The sequence below is a fragment of the Marmota flaviventris genome, chromosome 5 (assembly GCF_047511675.1).
Source record: "Marmota flaviventris isolate mMarFla1 chromosome 5, mMarFla1.hap1, whole genome shotgun sequence".
In the NCBI taxonomy this organism is placed as follows: Eukaryota; Metazoa; Chordata; class Mammalia; order Rodentia; family Sciuridae; genus Marmota; species Marmota flaviventris.
Window position 1 is genome coordinate 102,795,765 of NC_092502.1, and position 21,112 is coordinate 102,816,876.

The window sequence follows — 21,112 nt, forward strand, 5'->3', positions numbered from 1 at the left end:
TTAAGCATGAAAAATCATTTTGGCCTATAAAACTCAGGGAGGGTTGTTGGCAACTTATCTGCTCTAACCATAGGATGGCTTCTGCACGCTGTGACTTCAAGTAAAATTACAACAGCACATGCCCACATGGCTCACTCTTGCTCCTGCTGGAAGAGGGGATCTCCTGTACAGGTGATACACTTGATGGTGTTGATTTTTTTTTTCTAGTTTATATATGCATCTACGTACTGCAGGGCATCTGCAAATTTGAAAACTTAAGATTTAAAATATCTTGAAATAACATAAGGCTGATAGCATCCCAGTCTCTCATCAGTCTGACAACACAAAACATCTGATGACACACCACATCCTTTGTTTTGGGGGATAACAAACCTTTTAATTGTTCTTGGAATTAAACTGTCCTGAGAGAAACTGGACAGGTTAATTAGCTAATAATCAACCCCAATTTAGATGATCATTTAAAGACACTTTGATGTTGGAAATCAGCATTTCCAAACTTTGTGGATATTTACACAAACAGCATGAATGTAATTAAAACAAAGCTGCCACTGTTATACTTCATAAACAGCACCTAGGAAGAGGCAGAAGTCCAGGGGAGGAGAGTCCCTGGATCTTGTTCTATACGTCATAGCATGGTATGAAAGCTATGCAAAAGCTGCTGTGCTCCTCCTATATTTGAAATGAAAATACCTACCATCAACACTACTTTAAACAAACAAAATCAGGTTAATTCAAATAAATATCCTTTATTAAAGAAAAAAAGGAATATTGTTAAGCACCAAAACTGTATGTTGTTACACTGCATGTACAATAAGAGAAAGGTGATTGCAATACCTGGTGTACAAGTACTTAACTCTGAAGTCATGAGTGTAAAAAACATGAAATATAAAGCAATACAATAATTAACAATGCAGAAAAGTTGCACTAAAGAGGAAAAGGCAATGTTCAAAACAATTATTGGAGATTTCATAGTATTGCTATAAATGCTTGCTTAGTATTTTCTTTGTACTTTTAATACTTCAGAATGTTAACTGAGCATATTTAAGTATTGTAAATTTGCAAGAGATGGCATTTACAATACACTGTGCACACTGTCCATATAATGTAATGATAAAGCCATCCTTAAAAGCCAAGCACAATGTGCTAGTGTTTTGCTTCTACCTTTATAATATTGCACAAAGCTAGTAAATGGTGAACCAATTTGCCATTATAATTTTCATTTACCAAGAATGGTTAAAAAAAAAAAAAAGGAATGTCAGTTTCATTCATCCTAATGGACTTATTCATGCAAAATGATCTGTGGCCTTCCATTTATCATAAACTACATATTATGGTTTCACACTTGGCAAGATATACAGTACAAGGAGAGATTCAGTGCGCCAGTGGGGATTCTGTAAAAGCTAAATAAGTTAGAAGTCACTATATGGATTGCACTGTCTACCCTTCTTTGTACACAAATGAAGGGGAAATGCCTTGTGATTATGAAGACTTCTTAAAACCAACGTACTTAATATGGGGAAAGCTGGAATAACTTCTTATACCCTTGATAGTTAACCATAGAACATGCAAATTAAAAGAAAATTCCTGTGTTAAAACTCAACTCTATGACCAATACCCACCCATATCTTTTGCTTTCATCTAACCAAGTCTTTCCTACCTGCTGTCAACTTCCGATACTGATCTTATTTGTACCTGAATTAAAAACAAAAACAAAAAACCTTCCTCTAACCCTCAAAACAAATGACCGCAACTCTCTAACATGCCAACCTCAGAGGTATCCTCTGTACGTGCACATTACAATAGCAGAATAAGTGTACTTGTAGCAGGGGCAAAACATCTGAAATTTGGAATTTAAGCAATTAAATTGTACAAATGCCAAGTTGTACATTTACTGTAGGCAAAATGAATTTTTAGAATAAACACCCTTGAAATAAGTCAATGGGCAAACAGCATACATGTGCATGCGCACACGCGTGCACACACAATCCAGACTCCCTCCCACCTTTAAAAACCTCTGTTTACATACATGATAGTTTAGGCAACAATATAAACTCATTTTGTAGGAAAAACCTTTAAATTACAATATAGGATAAAAAATAACATTGCTTCATTTTACAAAGCAATTAGGCAGAGACTCTTCTTAATGTGCTTTAACTAAAGAGGACTTGACTTTTCAGCAAGATCAGAAATTACTACTGACTTATTCAGTAGCACTAAATAAATGCAATACACCCAGCAGTAAGGTACTTCTACTTTCTTACCCCTCTTCAATTTAAAATGAATCTTGCTGGTCAATTCTCTTAACATTAGCATAGTTCTTTTTCTATCGTAAGCAATAAATGGGAAATAAATATGTTTAAAATGCACATTTAACTTTATATCACCATTTATATTCAGTGCAAGAATTAGGTAAAACTAAATGTTTCAGTTTTCATTATCCAATAGTTGTATTTTTAACAAAGTGTCTGCAACAGCTTTAAAATGCTTACATGGTATTTTGTTTTGTTTATAAATAACCTGGCAAAGTATAAGAAATTTCAACTCCCTGATAAGGCCTGCAAGGACCCAATAGTATTTACAGGTTGGTATCTGGTGTTAAGTGCATAATAGTTAAATAATAAAGCTGAAAAAAAAAATCCTTGTGTTTGTAAAAGGAGAAAAAAAAAGCTTTCTTTATGCTAAAAAGCATTGAATTAAATAAATATACTCAGTGAATGTAATTTAAAAATGGAGTCAACTGGGTGTGGTGGTGCATGTCTATAATCCCAGTGACTCAGGAGGCTGAGGCAGGAGGATCAAAAGTTCAAAGCCAGCCTCAGCAACTTAGTGAGGTCTTAGGTAACTTAGCAAGACCCTGTCTCAAAATAAAAAATAAAAGGGGCTGGGAATGTGGTTCAGTGGTTGAGTGCCTCTGGGGTTCAATCCCCGGTACCACGGGAAAAAAAAGTCATCTTAGGAAATGTATAAAATTAAGTTGTATTGTTTACTGAACTCATTCCATATAGCAAGGCTAGTGCCCATTCCTTTTGTGTTCCACTCAAATAAGAGTATGATTCTTAGTGTCCACAATGGCTATTTATGCTTTATAGTTTGACATGGTATGACACAAAAAGTGACCCCCCCCACCCCTCCCAATAAAATGCTCAGCAAAGTTCCATATTCTTTCTGTGGAAATACCACACCTTATTGACTTATGACCGTCTACCATTATCCTTAAAGATGCATTTTACAGAAATGTATCGGCTCCACAATGAAGAACTAAGGAATGATGGTTTTTTATCCTGCTCACAAACTCAAAGAGCCTATAAAATATACTTCAAATAAACAGAAAAAGTGTTCACCCTTTAAAAATTCCCACTCGTCAGGCATTACCTCATACTGCTAAACCACCAACTAGGATTTCAAAGCATTCAGAATACCTTTCCTCTACATCTACATTGGTCCTATATGTATAATTTTGGTTGCATTATTAGGGGAAATATCTGAAATTGACATTCAAGTGAGCGGTTAACATGAACCTCAAAACATCTCCAAGTCATCATCTACTTGTTTCCCCCATTTTAAATATACTGCAATTGAGACTAAATTGGTAAATTAACTTCTAAATTGACTCAGCATAAGCAAGCAGCTGTTTGTGAATTCAGAAATACAACTGTCAAATATTCTGAGCAACACAAAAAAATACAGGCAAGTTTGGAACTGGAAATGTGATCATTTGTAAGTACCATAACAAATATATGCTAGTTTAATATTAAAGCAAATATCTGCATTTTATTAGAGGCAAGGAAAAAAGAACATTTGATCACGCTTTTGTAGGGTTCTGATACTGCTTTAAAATGGGGGTTCAATTGATACTCATTTTAGACAAGTGGACCCTCGTTCTTTTAACTCCGATGGTATGTGACCTACAGTAATTTGTAATTTTGTGGAAGTAGCCATGTGAATCTCTCCCTGACGATGGGACGCAGGGCCTCCTCATACATGTAGGTAAGCACTCTACACTGAGCCACATCACCAGCTGATTACAAGGTGGCTAAAGACAGATCACAGGAGCCTTTTTAAAGTAAGATTGCTTTATAATAGAATCCCAGCGATAGTACTAATGGGTAGCAATTCTCTCAACATGAAGGGTCCAGTGTTTGTTGTTGTTAATTTAACATTACATCCTTCTGTATTTTTCCGAAATTGAAAAAAATGAATAAAAGTTAGGTTATGAACAAGCATCCAAAACACTTGACACATGAAATACTGATACATGGATACACACACACACACACACACACACACAAAATGGATGGATTAGATGGATCCATGGTTTTTTAAAAAGTTTTCTAAATTTAAAAATTTGCAAATATATTAATCTAACGAATGGCTCTTTGGGTTAAAAGCATACTTTAATGCTTTACTGAAGTTATAAAGGATATGCACCCACCCCCACTAAAGTTTATATATATTAGATGTGTGCTACTAATCATCCCAGACAAGACACGGGACTTATGCTGGGACTAGAACCAATGTATCATGAAACTCATATGTTGTGCAGAAATTCCTAGTCTCATCAATAAATATATTACTAATGTTTGAACAAAAAGATTTTGTTTTATATAACCTCCTGCTGCTGGGAATTTTTGTTAATGAAAATAATATTCAATAATGACAAAAGAGTTGTGAGCTTTTTTCCTTCCAGGAAAACTAATTCACATACACTGAGTAACTTTTACTCCAATACTACTTTCTGGGAGTAAGTCGGAGAACTGCCTTATGTGATACTTCTATCCTGGACTCCCTCCAAATAAAGGCCGAGATCTGTCTTATGCAGAATTATACTCTATGGAGTACTATTAAACAGGGTCCAGCATATCTGCTCCCTTCATGTAAGCCCACAACAATCCTCCTGACAATCCATGACAGCTTCATTCATATAGAGTTCCTTACAGCAAATCAGAACCTAGCCCTATATATTGTAAGATAAAAATTTAATAACAAAGGCTCTCTCCCAATGTTCCATTCAAAGCATTTCAAGATAGTGAAATGCCAGCCAAAGAGGCTTTCCTGCCTGTCTACTTTCTGCATCTTTGTGGAGCACATGCTTTACACTGTGGAGCATAACAAAAACTTAATGGTGCATGATAAAGAGTTATGATCTGCATCCCTATTATTGAATCCTCCTTTTTTGATTCTCAATAGGAAAGTCATGAGTTATGGTGATCAAGCAACAGTTCAAACAAAAAGACTAAAAATAATTTGAAACATTATCAAATTACAAAGTATTGCTTCTCATAAACAAGGATGCACATAAAATTCAAACCACTATAAATTCAGAATTATGAAAAGCTATTTAAAGGCATGGAAATTTTAACTTCAAACCCTTACAAAGTGTAGACTGTGTAGCCTTCTAAAAATATGCCTTGTTAAATGTTATCATGTTTGGTACACACATTAATAGGTGTATCTCCATTGATCTTTCAGATGTTGAACATCATTTATGAAAATTCCTTTGGAGATGAGAACTGTTAAAATTTTTAAGTATATTTCCATCTGATTATAATTCCTGACCTATTGCTACCATGATAAACTTCTTTTTCAGAATATAGTACTATTTCTGTAAGCTGATACGGAAGAAACTCTGTTTTTTAGCAGATGTCCTTCCTTTCAGTACACTGAAAGATGGATCTCAAAGCAGTCCCAAAACAGCTCACAGTAGATCTGTCAGCCCAGTGTTCTTCCAACTCATAGCAACTCCCAGTTTAACTGGCCACTACAAGTATATATATATATATATATATATATATATATATATATATATATATATATGGATGGGGGAAGGGAAGGTGCATAAAAAAAAACAGCCATCTCCAGGAGGCCTTTCTTCATCACAGATAGGAACATTGCACATTTAAAAATCATCTTAACCATTATCTATTGGAATGACTGTAAAAGTAATAATTTGCCAATTGTGCTTCCTTTTTTTTTTCCCCCATACAACTGAGTCAATATACTTTGGGTCTAATGGAATCCAACTGTGGAACCAAGAGCTTCAACTTTTGTTTTCCAAAAGAATCAGAACCAATCTTCATCTGTATGTATTTTTCTTCTTTAAGTTACCTGTTGGCAAACAAAATACAGTGAATTAAAAAAAAAAAGATATTCTCTCCTCCCTCTCAATAAACATATATACACGCATACACACAAACCTTTTAAAAGCATATAATAAAGCAAGGCTCAGTGCTGCACACCATTTACACTTACACTATCTGGGATGAAGAGACAGGTAAAAGATGGTGAATTCAAAAAAAGAAGCATATAACAAAAGAAAAGGATTGGGGATGTAGCTCAATGTAGAATGCCTCTGGGTTCAATCCCTAATACTGACGCATAGACACACACACCTAAAAGTGACTTCACATGTATCTGAGCTCATACGTTATCTGAGAGTGTTTCTTTTAACATTGTACAACATACAGAAATCTCCACCTCCCAAAAAAGACAATGAAAAACCCAGCCTCCAACCACTCCAGTGAAGTTTTAAGCAGGATTTTTTGTTTGTTTGTTTTGTTTTCTTTGAAGTGGCACATGTTCTTCAGCCTAAATGAATAGCCAGAAACTATAAATAACACCTCAGCCAGTTGCTATACATAATGCTCTTACAATGTCTATATATCAGAGAGGATTCTGGTGGGGTGGGAGAAGACAAATGAGTATGCCAGCCTGAGCCACTGTACCAGCTCTGCCTACTGTAGTCAGTTGTAAGAAATAAAAACCAAAATATACACATCTGTGAAAGCCATGTTGTGGCATTAACCAATAATGCATCCAGGTGGTAGTTTTAGTGCAGGTTTAAGCAGCAAACTGAGAAGCTACAAGCAGGAGACAATTTAATAAAGTAGCAAGAACTGTGAAGTGGGGGATAATCTGCAAATAACTAAAAAAGATTCCAGATGCACCTGAGTTGCTGGACATTAACATAATGAGCAAGATGTCTAGATTTCTAGATATCTGCATTCATATACAAGACATAATGTACACATGCACAAGCAAAAATGGTTTCAAATTATCTTGGAATCCAAAAGTGATATGTAATACAGTTCTACAAAGTGATCATAATTAGGGTTTCTATACACACACACACACACACACACACAACCTGCAAATTAGTCTAGACAATCCAGTAAATGCGATAAGCCTGAGTAGTTTTAAAGGTTTAGAAATCTAATCAGACAATGCAATGATTTTTTTTTTCTAGATTGATACTAGAAAACTTTACAGGCCGCAAGAAGACATCAAAACTCAGAATACATAATGGAAGTACTTCAGTTGAAAAAGTCCTCCTTTTTTTAAGGCAGAAGTAATACTGTCCCTTTACTTGGGATATAGCTGTTCTACAGAAAATTTTAGTGAGCAAGATATAAAAAACATAGCATATACATAGCAATAATCCTTAAAAAGTGCTTTTTGTTACTTTGGTTTCTAGAAATTTACAAACTTATGATCCATACTATAAGCTTAAGACTCAATAAGGAATACCAGACCCCATTCTGTAATACTGAATGCTATTAAAGACAACAGGCCATTTACTTGTCAGTTCTCCCAGTCTGTGCAAGGCAAAACCTCCTCTTCATCCTCTGACTCAGGGGATGCCTCTTTAATTCTTCGTAGAGCTTCATGGATGCTCCGTGTTAGAGGGTCTGTATCAGGCAGAAGTGTGAAGGATTCTCTCAAAACTTCCTTCTGTACCTTCTTCAATTTTACCCCTTTCCTTATTTGTGCCAAGATATTATTACTATCATCTTCATCAGGAAAAGGAGGCAGAGTTCGCTGTTCAACCTTTTTCAGATGAAAACTACCACGCTTCAAGGATGCTAGCACTTCATCCATAGGTGAGCTCACTTCGGAAAATGAAACAGAACAATTACATTAATAAATATTTCACAGAAAGGCTCCAGAGTAAAATGTAATATGCAAATGGCTTTACATAATGTTTAAAGGAAAGTTCCTTGTTATTTTTTAGAAGTAATTTTATTAAGACATATTGGACATGCAATAAATTGTACATACCTTTCTCTACTTCTTAGCTTTCTTAAACAAAGAATATACCTCAATACCAAAATGTGAGAAAATGTTACAAGATTTTGCCAATGTCTCCCAGCCCTTTCTTATGTGAGTACTGTTTTGTACTGTTTGTTTTTGTGGTGCTGGGGACCGAACACAGGGCCTTGTACATGCTAGGTAAATGCTCTATCACTGAGCTATATATCCCTAGACCATGAGTACTTTATCTCATCTCCCAGGTTTAAAATCAGATTTTTCTCTAGCATAGAAAGAGCCACCAACCAAACAGGTCAAGTCACTTCAGAAGGCATACTTTTAAAACATACCCAATAAATAGCCTAAGAAGGTACACGTTTATGTGTATCAGTACATATCTGTTGCTGTGGGTGAGAATTCTCCTCTACTGTGACCTTGAAGACCTGTTTACTATGAAATAATGTTGTTCAAAGATAAATATTTTAAGGCTGGGGCTGTAGTTCAGTGGCAGAGCACTTGCCTAGCATGTGTGAGGCACTAGGTTGGATCCTCAGCACCGCATACAAATAAAATAAAACCATACACAACTACAAAAAAAAATTTTTTTAAAGAAATGTTTTAAATTGTTTAAAGTAGAATAAAATATAAAGTTCTGTCATTATTCCTCACTTTATGCAACAGTTGATCATGAAAATGTCTTTCAAGTTACCTCTCCTCCTCTGCAAACCTTCAGCAGTCTTCCTGAGCTTCTTTCGGGCACTAACCAGCTGGCTGCTATCGAAAAGGTGTGCTGAGGGGGCGCTGGCAGACTTCGGGATCCTCTTCTCATTCCCCTCCTTTCTAGGCAGATCTTTCTCCAGTGTCTCTGGGTTGGCAGTGTTGTCCTTTGCAACAGGCAGAGGGGGAGGAGGGGGAGGGGGTGGTGGGGGTGGTGGGGGCGGAGGGGGTGTAGGAGGGAGAGGTGGTGGGAGTGGATCTGTGCTAACAGAACATGGTTCGAGGTCACTGCTATTCAAAAGTGGAAGAGATGCAGTGGGAGGCAGTTCGGAGGTAACACCACTGAGAGGTAATGAAGTGGCTTCAAGTTGTGCTAATGAATTATCTTCAAGTTGTGCAAGGCGCTGGGATTCTGTTGTCTGTGATGACCCAAGCTGGCCTCTTCCTTCTCCCACCTCTTCAGTTTTTCCCTCTACCTGCAACACCCCTGGTAGAGAGTCACATGGATCCTCATGGGGCACAGGACTTGCTGCACTTTTTCTTCTCGCATGAGCCAGTCGTAATCTGGTTGATTTAAGTATGACTTGCCCGGGGTACCTCTAAAATAACAAAATTATTATAACTGGTTGTATTACATTAAAACAATTTATGTATGTCCTTATACTGAAGATATTTTTGGCTCTTTTGTGACTTTTCAGGAAAAAAAAAAATCCAGAATACTAGAATGACAATGCCTAATACCTCCTCAAACTATTATCATCAGCTTGTCTTACCTATTTAAGAAGCCAACTGTTCAAAATTATTGCATTTTAAAAAAATATTTAATGAATTATTTAATGGATAAGCTGAATATTTAAAACACAAAACATAAATAATGTCAAACATATGCTACTGTTATGCAGAAAGCTAAAAAACTATTAGTTTCCTGTATGTTTTTCAATGCTTGTGGATTAGAAAATTTGAAACTTCTTTTACTGATTGTTTATGTAACGTAATAAAACCTCTGAGAATAATATATTCATTTTGACCTGTGAAGGAGAGGAATAAAATCTTTTGCATTATTGATTAATACAGAGAAGTCTCATTATAAATCATTTATTGCATGAAAACCTAGTATTAATAACACTTGTTAAGAAAATATTTACTTAATGTAAGTTTTATCCTCTTATAAAGGATGCCCTCACAGCACCCCATTTTTTTCACTGTACAACTAAGAGTTCACTTCACCTATAAGGTAGTTCCTTCAGTAGAGAGGAATTGAAGTAAGGCTTCAGAGCACTTCAAGGTTTAGACACTCTTTATATCTGTTCAGAGTCATGGCTTAGCCTGGCAAGGAACCTGCTCAAGAAATTCTCCTATATATAGGTCCACTCTTCCATTCTCCAATGGTCATCGCCATACATTACTTCATAGGTTGATATATGTGGAATTAGTAACAAGTTGATATTTGAACTGGTTAGTCAGTTGTAAATTGGCTATTTTTATAAAATGCAAAGGGAATCCAGGTTTCCCAGACACCCCGATCTTATACCACTCTTTGTGTACCAAAGATCACAAGAATATTTACTTTGGAAACAACCAGAAGAAAGGGGGCCACGATATCAAAAAAGTTGGTGGGAAGGGGTGGGGGAAGAAAACTGCCATAGTTATATTTTAAAGAGATATGCTCTGTTTGAAAAACAATGAAAAACAATAAATGGGCTATACTTTCCATTACCTGTTTAAATGTTCGAAGTCTATCCAGCGTTCTCTGTCTCTCCTGACTAACCCAGGCACTTTTTCTTTCCTCTTCATCATGTACTTTTTCTCTCTTCTGGTAAAAAAATAATTCCATAAGTCCATTATGTTGTGTCCCATTCATTTTTGCCATTAATAGAGAAAACACACATGCACACAATGTTCTCCCAATATGTAAAATACATGACTTAAGAGAACCAAATGTTCTATGATGTGCAGCCCTGTTTTTAAATAAAAGTCACTGTTTCAAAATTCATACTGATGATAAAGTAAAATTAAATCCCTATTTTTATCTTGTGAGTTTTGGACTTAAATAATTATTTCCACTATATTCTGTTAATTCAAATATAACTGACTTATTTTTAGAGACAAAGATTTACTTAGGAAAGCAGATATGTATATATTCAAGGGAGAATGCAGGCTATCTCCAGAGTGGACACCTCTGGGGCATTACAGCAATGGATACAAATTCAAGGGAAGCAACAGCCTATTACAGCCTATTTTTACCTCCTGCATTCTCAGATAGGCAGTTAATACTGTCAAATGGTTATCCTACCAAAAGCACTATACAGATGGAATGCAATTCCCACAAAATTCCAATGTAGTTCTTTATAGAAATAGAAAAAGCAGTCATGAAATTTATCTGGAAAAATAAGAGGCCCAGAATAGCCAAAGAGCAATCCTCACAGCGAGAAAAACTAAGCAAAAGGCATCACAATCCCAGATCTTAAATTATTAAAGAGCTATATGAACAAAAATATCTTTGTTGTGGTGCATGGTATTAGGACCATAACAGACAAGAAGACCGATGGAACAAAATAGAAGACACAGAGAAAAACCGACAAAAATAGTTACTTCATACTAGACAAAGGTACCAAAGCCTATCACTTTAGAGATAAACCCAGCAACAAGTTAGTTGGCCATTTAGATATTATATGGTATTTTGATGAATATAACCAGCAGTTATAAAAAAATGCTTCCTGTTATGCAATTACTTGCCTTAATATCATACCTTATAGATGGCACTTACCTACATAGAAATTTTAAATTTTTCTCATATTGTTCAATCATATAAAACCTGTACAATAAAATCTCATTTGCTAGAATATATTTTAGTCAAGCAAATGATAGGTTATGACTTTGTTTTCCTGTTCAGATAATCAATTTCACATAGAAAAATCAACTTTTCATTCTTCTAAAAATGTTCTTTTCGAATACAAACCTTCACTATGCTTTTTATTTTGTCACCTCACTCCTTTATTCCCACCAGTTAATAATATTTTATTATCTTCCCCCAAACAGAGTTGGGGATGTAGGTCAGTGGCACAGCACCCAGGAATTCAATCACCAGTACCGGGGGTGGGGGTGGGGGTGGAGGTGACACCAAGAATAAAATAAAGACATCTCCTACTTCCTTTTAATTCCTTAAATGTGAGAGGGAAGAATAAATGTAACTCTGAAAGAAGGAAACTAAAAGAGATGTGATAGGCTAATTATTTTGAATAAAATGTTATAAAAACATGATTCTTACATAACTAAATAAAATTTGATATTATTTAAATATAAGAATACAATAAAACCTAAAATAAAATCTGAAATAAATTAGCATGTACCCAAATTAAGAGGTGTAAGACAAACAAACAACAAAAAAATCAAAACACAACAAAAACCCACATCAATAAAAATGGAAAATGTTTTCAGGGCAATGACTATTATTCTTGAGGCCATTTCGGTGACTACTATTAGTATAATTATAAATTGAATGCCCATAAAGTATGGGCCGAGAACCTTCTAGTTAAGGGATAGTAAAGGCAGTCTCAGGGATCTTTCTTACTTCCTTGAAACCTAAGGGTGGGGGGTAATTTCAGACGAAAATGCTAGCTAGCTTCAAATAAAAAAGGTGATATTTTATTAACCACAAGCTACATATTATGATATATACCTGCTACATAAAAAAATTATAACAATAAGGATCAATATTTTTTAAATTGTATTACTTTTCTTTTAGTTGTTAATGAGTTTTTATTTATTTATTCATTTATATGTGGTTCTCAAACATGCTAGGCAAGCAAGCACTCTAACACTGAGCTACAACCCCAGCTCAAATATCAATATTGACAGTCATCTTCAGACCTCTGATTTAAGACAGAATTCTCTAAAAAATAAATCAGTACAGAAAAGCCATCAACTTTCATCAATGATAAAACTGGGAGGAATATAGACGAGTCATAAGATGAAGATGTTCCTCCGAATATCTGAATCCTTATCACAGAATAAATACAATCATCGATGTAACTGGAGGATAAAAAAAAAAGATAGAATATTATCTTCATGTTCAATAAGCCCTCTCTGCTGAAGGGAAACAGCAGGTTATGAGATAGGGCAAAGGAAGAAACAATTCCAAATATCAACTGAGATACCCTGTGATGTAAGGGCTTTCCATAAGTCCCACAGGAGAACCTCAAGGGCCTCACAGAAAACCTGATGCACAATCATCATCTAGTAAAGTACTAGACTTCAGAATAAAGAAAAATTCCTATGGGTATCAGAAAAATCACATTCCTATGAGGTGGAGAGGGCCTCAGACCTCTTCATTACAACATTCAATGCTACAATATAGTGTGGCAGTATTTCCAAAATTTGTTGGAGGAGGAAATGCCCACATGATCCACCAAGAGTGTCCTTTATATATAAAGGATATAAACAGGCATTCCCAATACATGCAAGAACTCAGAAGGTAAAACTTTCCCAAAATAGCACCTTAAATGGAATCTAACCAACTCCAAGGTGAACAAAAATAAACTCAGAAACAAAAAGCTGATAAGAACCCAATAAGCACTAAACTTAGACATAAAATTGAATTTAAAACAACTGAGAATCATGAGTAAATAACAAAGAATTTAAAAGTTATCTAATATTTTTACATTGAGAAGGGCATATTGGATGGTGGAAGAAAGGAGTTGGGAGAAAGTATGAGTCAAATGATTTCTTTATCTTTCACAGCATGAGTCTGATGCTGAAAAAACAATTTTTAAAACTTTTAAGTTTTTTTAGCATCAGGCTCATGCTGTGAAAGATAAAGAATATCCTAACAATCTTTCTCTGAATGTTTTCAAGAAATCTGTGTAAATCCTAATAATTTGTTCAAAAGTTCTCTTGTTAAAAGAAGTATCAATTCTGAACTTGATTTTTTTCTTTATAATTGAAAACTTATAATGATCGTAGTATCTCTTCTATATACAATGAGAGTTTTTAAAGTACAGGAATGATTGAGAAACTGCTTTGCAAGCTACTAATTATAACTGCTTATAATTAAAGGATTTCATATCAATGTATTGTTTTTAGGAAACTGAGAACAATGATTGGTCATGGCACCTATTGGAGCAGAGAAAGCTGACAAAGGCGACACAAAAAGAAGCCACATGAGCAAAAATCAAGCTATCAGTTTCCATGACCTACAGCTTAAAAGTATTTCATTTGTGCTTTCAATAAGTAGCCACAAGTTATGTAAAACAAGAACGTAATTTTTTTAAAAGGAGAAAATTGACTGTTTCTTGACCACAATTTTTTTCTTGCACCTAATTTGAGTTAACAGTAACGGCAACAACAACAGAATGTAGGTCAGTGGTAGAGTACTTGTCTAGCAAGTGTGAGCCCTCTCTCTTTTTTAGAGAGTTCGCATCGAATTCATTCTCATTCTCACTCTCCTCTCTCTCCCTCTCTCATCTTGAAGCCCAAGAATGGTGGCATACACCTGTAGTCCTAGAATTTGAGAGGCTGAGACAGCGGGATCTTCAGTTTGAGGCAACCTGGGAAACTTAGTGAGACCCTGTCTCACAATAAAAAGCTTTGTAAAATGATCAGCTTCAGAACTATAGTACTTGAGACTTATAAAGAGCCCTGCCTTACTTGAGATAAGGCTCTGTCCCATCTCACTACATGTGAAAGTGGCTATGAAAGAAGTAAGCCAGATTTCAGTACAGTTAAAGTTGTGTCCAAAAGTAGGTTTTTGCCAAGATTACTAGGATCTCAAATAGGGAATTATGATGTATAACCCTGCCAGAATTCAAGGTAGCTATTATATAAGCTAAATATGTTTTTACCCTAGTTAGTTTTGTTTTGTAGTTTGCTTATAGATGGTTTAAGGATTGGCTGTTAATGTTTTAAAGAGGTATTGCTTTAAGAACACAACCTGGGTCAACATAAGATAAGGAGTTATCACCTACAGGATAGACAGATAGACATTAAAGCCCAGTGCTCTTAATATAAGGCTGTTAACTTATTTGCTGGATGTTTAAGATCAAGTTTTTAAAATTAGTTAAATTAAAAGGGCCAAGAAAACCAATATTCGGCTCTTGCCCTCTAAGTCAGTCTGAATCAGGGAATAGGGGACTTCTCCAAAGGGCTCTGCAACTCTAGGCCACATAACCTCCTGAGCAGGGAGATTAATGAGACCAGTGGAGGACAGAAAGCCAATTGGTGCATTTGTTGTAAAGAAGAGGGTCATTAGAAAGGGGAGACATCCCTGACGCTTCTGAGGGAAGCCACATGGTCAAGCAAGGCCTGGACCCATCCTAAGGTAAATGGCACTAGCAGAACTGAGAAGCTGCTATGAAGTTCCCCGAGGACTCCCAGGGAAACTCAGCTGACTGTTGACAATAGATAAGAACAAAAGTCAGTTTGACTTGCTTCATCTTAAATACTTAGCAAAGACAGTTAAAGCCAAAGCACAGTTGTTCCTGGACATTTTAAATGATAATAATAATTAAATGTAACTTCCAAAAATAAGTAAACTGGAGGCTACAAAAGAGATTCTCAGACAGGAATGTCTGATAACTATTAAAAGGAACTGCCAGAGTAGTTTTTAGTTTAAGGCCCACAGATATTCCTAACCTACACAAGTAGGCTTGGTGCTTGCTAGTATGGTTATCCAGCCCTAAGTAGCAAAACTAAAGGTTTCCCTATTAGACATAGGTCATACTAGTAAAAAGGACATCTGTAAACCTAAACGTTAGTTTTTGTGTTTACATCCCTGACATTTCTGGCAAGGTGACAAATATCCTTAAAGATTTACATGCTTAGATAGAACCCATGTCCTCAGCAACTTTGTCATGGAAACAATATCTTAGCTCCTAGTTCTTGGTACTTCCTGATGGAAAACATTGTTAGTCTTTGTCTTTGCCATCATACTCATTGGCATATTCCTGTGCTATGGCATTTATTGCTGCATCAATATGGTTCCAGTACTAATGAATTCTTTTTTCTCTTATAGACCATCCATCACTCAAATGGCCCTCCAGACTATTACTTCTCAATCAGACTTCTATCATGGACCACTCGATAGACCCAATTTTTAAAGGGGGACTCCAAACTGCTTGCCCCACATCGTCCCTTTTCAGCCTGAAGAAGCCAGAAAGATCTTCTTCGCCCCCTTTCCTTACAGCAGTAAGAAGTTCCCAAATTAGAGGGGGGAATAAAGCCAGATTTTAAGTTAGGTAGTCAGTGTAGTTAGATAAATCGGGGTCTAATACCGAGTGGAATCTAAAATGGAGGCCATGCTGAAAATGATTCCAGGGAACGCAAAACAACTCATGAAATGTAAAACCCTTCAATAATCATGATGCATTACTTTTAAGATTAAAAGTAGTCAGAAAAAGAAGTGGGGAATGTAAGGGTAAAAGAAATGGAAGTTAAAGCGTAAAAGTTAAAGGGTAAAAGACCGGGTGTTGTAAAAGTTTCTAAGCTGCAAGGTCTGAGTTAGCTGTTAAGACAATGCTTAGAACCGCCCAGTAAACATTTCCCCTGATTGTCTGGTTGTTTAATTAACTGAAGGGGTCTGTGTGGTTGCACGCAGGCACTGCAGGGCCTGGACCAATCAGTTTAAATGTAACCCCCTCCTTAGGAATGACCTATCACTCCAGCCTGACCTGTTCCCGCCAATGAATGAACTAATCAGGTTTAGGAGTTGTTGTTCAATTTTCCCGCGCCTAATGATGATTTGTTCTGATGTATACTAAGCCCTCCGCCCTCCCCAAAAAGTGTACTTAAGCAGTGCTCAGCCCCTGCTCGGGGCTCTGGGCTGCTTTCCCTTCTTGAGTGGGCACGGAGCCCCAGCATGCTGGTTCAATAAACCCCCCCTTCTGCCAATTGCATGAGTGGTCACTTGGTGGTCTCTTTCTCCGACGTTTCGCGGGACCCTTACAGTTATTTTGTATCTGTCAAAAAGCTGATTCTGAACATTAAATGGAAAGACAAAAGACAGAACAGTACAGAGGGCCTAAAATAGAATTACACAGAATCATCTGATCTTTGACTAAGGGGTAAAGGCAATTCAATGAAACAAAGAAAATAATTTATTTTTTTGTGGGGCTGTAGATTGAACCCAGGGCCTTATTCAAATTAGGCAAGTGCTCTACCATTTTTTATCTCCAGTCCAAAGATAATCATTTAGTTGGGGATATAGCTCAGTTGGTAGAGTGCTTGCTTTGCATGCACAAGGCCCTGGGTTCAATCCCCAGTGCCCAGGAAAAGAAGGGGGAGAAGCCAATGAAAATCATTTAAATAAATGGTACTTGAGTAACTGGACATACACATGCAAAATAATGAATCCAGACACAACCTTATGTTGTTCACAAAAATTAACTCAAAGTGAATCACAGACCTCGAACTACAATGCAAAACCAAAAAAATGAGATTACATAAGAGAAAATGACCTCAAGTTTGGTGAAGACTTTTTAGATGACTTACCTGATACGAAAGACATTACTAGTAAACTGGACTCTGCTAAATTTTTGAAAAGTTTTTAATCCCTGCTCTGGGTAGGATACTGTCTAAAGAATGAGAATTCAAGCCACAAATTGGGAGAAATTATTTGTAGAAGACACATGGGATAAAGGACTGTTATCCAAACATACAAAGAACTCTTAAAACTCAACAATAAAGAAGCACAAAGCCAATTAAAAACTGAGCAAAACATTCTGATGCTAAAGAAGATATCCAGTTTGGAAAAAAAGAAAAGGGAAGATCTGCAGATGACAAATGTGCATATGAAAAGATGCTTGATATCATGTCATTAGAGAACTGTAAACTAAAACAATGATACACCAATACACACCTATTAGAATTCAAAACCCTGACAACAGAAGAAGCTTGAAAAGGAATGAAACCACCTGAGCTCTCATTTATTGACCAGGGGAATGCAAACTGCTACAATCACTTTAGAGGATGGTTTGGTAGTTTCTTACATGACTATATATACTCTTACCATACTATCCAGAAATCAAACTCCTTGTTATTTACTCAAAGAAGCTGAATCTATGTGCACCAAAAGCCCTATATGGCCAGGTATAGTAGTCCCTGCTTGTAATCCCAGTGATTTATTTGGGAGGCTAAGGCAGGAGGATTGAAAGTTGAAGCCAGCCTTAGGAATTTACCAAGAGCCTCAGCAACTCAGTGAGACTGTATTTCTCAAAATACCACGCAGCCTCTGGGTTCAATCCCCAGTACTCCCTGTCCAACAAACAAATAATAAAATCAAATTAAAACCCCTGCATGGACTTTTAAATAGCTTTATTCATAACTTCCAATGCTTGGAAACAACCAAGATAGGTCTCAGTAAATGAATGGATGAATACACTACAGTATATATTCATAAAATGGAGTAGTATCCAACACTAAAAATAAATGAGCCGTCAAGCCACAAAGACACAGAAAAACCTAAAATCCATATTACTAAGAAGTCAATCTGAATAGGCTCCATGTATGATTCTAACTGTATACACAAGATGTGTAAAGAAAAAAAACTATGGCAGCAGTAAAATATCAGTGATTATAAGGGTCTGGGGGCAGAGAGGGAAAGAACAGGTAGAACAAAGGGATTTTCAGGATAGTGAAGAATCAACAATAAAAAAGCAGAAACCAAATTAAAAACTATTCTGTATGATACTATAAGAACAGATTCATGTCGATAGCAATTTATAGTACGTAAACCACACAACACCAGGAAAAAACCATAAGGTAAACAATGGTCTGGGCAATAATGATGTGTCAATGTTGATGTTGTTTTTGAGAATTTTTGACAAATGTACCACTGTGGTAGCAACAGAAGTTATGTGTTAGAGGTGTGGGGAGAAGGCACAGGTGGGAAGTGGAGCAGAGAGCAACCCCACACACACCATACACAACTGCTAATTTAGCAAAGCATGTTTATTAACCCAGCTACTCTGGAGGCTTGAGGACCACAAGTTCCAGGCCAACCAAGGCAACTTATCAAGACCCTGTCTCCAAATAAATTAGAAAGGGTTATCTATGTAACTCAGTGGCCGAAAGCTTACCCAGACATGTGTGAAGGCCTAGGTTCAATGCCCAGTATAGCAAAAACAGAAAAAAAAAAAAAAAAAAAAAAACCCACTCTCAATTTGCATGCATATTTATATTCATAAATATATGAACTAATGCTAATGTCTAGTTATGAGATTATCTATAGCCTTTATCCACCTTGAGACACATAAAAATAAACCTTTGTTCCAAGTCTCCAAGATCCAAACTTACTAGTTGTACCATGTGATGGGTTCTATATTCCTCTTCACTTTGAATGCGCTGTTGGAATTTTTCATTGTGTTTTGCAATACAAATTTCCTATAAATACATAAAATGTCTTTTAATAATTTAGAAAAGCCACACCAAGGTTTATTTGATAAATTTTAATTTCAATACATACCTACATAGCAAAGTACCAACTAAACCACCCATTATTTCTCACCTGAACCGTTGAAATATGAGCCAAATAATAAGGATCTTACAAAAGACTCTTCTATTAAACTGTACAAAAGACTCTTCTATTAAACTGTTAACTTTTCTAGATACTGTGTTGTCATTTTAAGAGAAGGGATGGGGCAAGGTGGAAGAGGATGTCCTTAGATCTCAAAGGTTTCTTTCAGTTATGAAGTCTATACAGCCAGAAAATTCCTTCCAAGTCTCACTTTAAACAGGTATGGACAAAAAAGAATATACAACTGTTGGCATAAGTCTGTATTCTTGAGCTTTCTCTGATGAATTAAAGACCATGATTTTGTCCAGACTAGTTTAAACAATATCACGAGATCTGAATCTTCTAGTCATACTTGTCAAGAGTTGAAAAAGACCTTAAAAACTAGAAATGCCCTATAATCCAAATGACAACTTTTTGGCAGCATCAAGTCTAATCTTCATTAACTGTATGTCCTTAATGTAACTATCCTTAAAAGAAGTTTTCTAGGTAAAAAGGCTAACTATTGATATTAGTTTCCAGTATTCTCAAAGCTATACCAAAATGATCACTCTTTCATTTTAAAACAGTCATGAGGCACTGGGTTTGATCCTCAGCACCACATAAAAATAAATAAAATAAAGATATTCTGTCCATGTATAATTATTTTTAAAAAAGAATTTTAAAGTATTTTGCCCATCTACAACTAAAAAAGAAAGTCATAATGACTTTGAAAGTCATTAATATTTTAAAGCACATGTTTACAACACTGTAATCTTAGCCTGCTCTGGTTCACTCTACTAACAAAAATCTGTTCAGTGCAGTTGAGAAAATAAAGGTAGCATTATATAATCTCATTACAGAATGATATAGTGACTCAGACTTTGAAGTTACACAAACATAGGACAAAATCGTACACCTCTGCCCCATTCTAGCTGCTTATCCTTCTGTGATTTATTTAATAATTACTAGAACTTTCACACCCTTGATTATTATACAAGGATATAAGTTTACAATCCCTTATTCAGAACTGAAGTCAGATGTGTTCTGAGATTCACATTTCTTTTTCATATTTTAGAAGGTTGTTACTTCACACATCATCCAATAACTTGGGCAAGATCTGAGGGAATATCCTGTAATAAGTTATATTAATATTTTTGCAGTGACATATATGAATAGTCAAAGTGGTAAAATTACGACAATAAAATAACTTCATGTCAGTTCAGGAGTGGTTCTGCCACCAAATGAAGTATTAAAATACGCCCGATTTTCTAGGCTTTCTAGAATTCAGACAAGGGATTACCTCATCTGGCTCGTTTGGGTGAATTAAAGACGAAATACACAGAGAATAGTATTACTTCTATTACCTGAAATATTTAAACATAAAACATCTTGAAGACTTCAGGGAACAGGACAGGATTTGCTTAGAAGCACAACTACCGTCAGTATGTAATCCTATTATGAGTGTCAGGTACACTAAGTAGCGTAGCCAGGAGCCAATGCTTCTCACCACATGATATTGTTAAGAGAATAATGGATGGTGTTCCACAGGGAGACATCTATTTTTAAAATCTTTTTTTTTTTTTTTGTCATATATTTGATACAATGGTTTTCTTCTTAGGATTTAATATTTCCAGTTTCCTTTCTTTTTAGCATTCTTGTCACTCCTCCCTCCCGCTGCAGACCTGGCAACCGCAGTTGGTGGAATTGGGGGGCAGGGTGCAAATGTAAAAGGAAAGTTTCTCCAATAGTGGATTCCCCTATCTTAAATTTAGATTAACATAAGAACAGAGTGAAGAATATTGATTGACATGAATTAATAGGCTTCAATAAGGAAATAGCTGAAGGGAAAGTTCAGTCTGATTCAGATTCTGATTTACTTTTCGC

General features: G+C 35.9%; 1 protein-coding gene across 1 annotated transcript in view; it reads right to left on the bottom strand.

Moving 5' to 3' along the window:
* Positions 1-726: 726 nt before the first annotated feature.
* The window catches only part of Jmy (junction mediating and regulatory protein, p53 cofactor), an 84,555-nt gene continuing 64,169 nt past the window's right edge, over positions 727-21,112 (bottom strand). The window contains exons 7-11 of the mRNA XM_027927984.2: positions 19,030-19,116; positions 10,460-10,555; positions 8,735-9,341; positions 7,576-7,886; positions 727-6,105 (exon numbers count right to left, since the gene is read on the bottom strand). Coding sequence (XP_027783785.1) covers positions 7,579-7,886; positions 8,735-9,341; positions 10,460-10,555; positions 19,030-19,116 — 1,098 coding nt within the window. The 3' untranslated portion in view covers positions 727-6,105; positions 7,576-7,578. The remainder of the gene's footprint in view (positions 6,106-7,575; positions 7,887-8,734; positions 9,342-10,459; positions 10,556-19,029; positions 19,117-21,112) is intronic.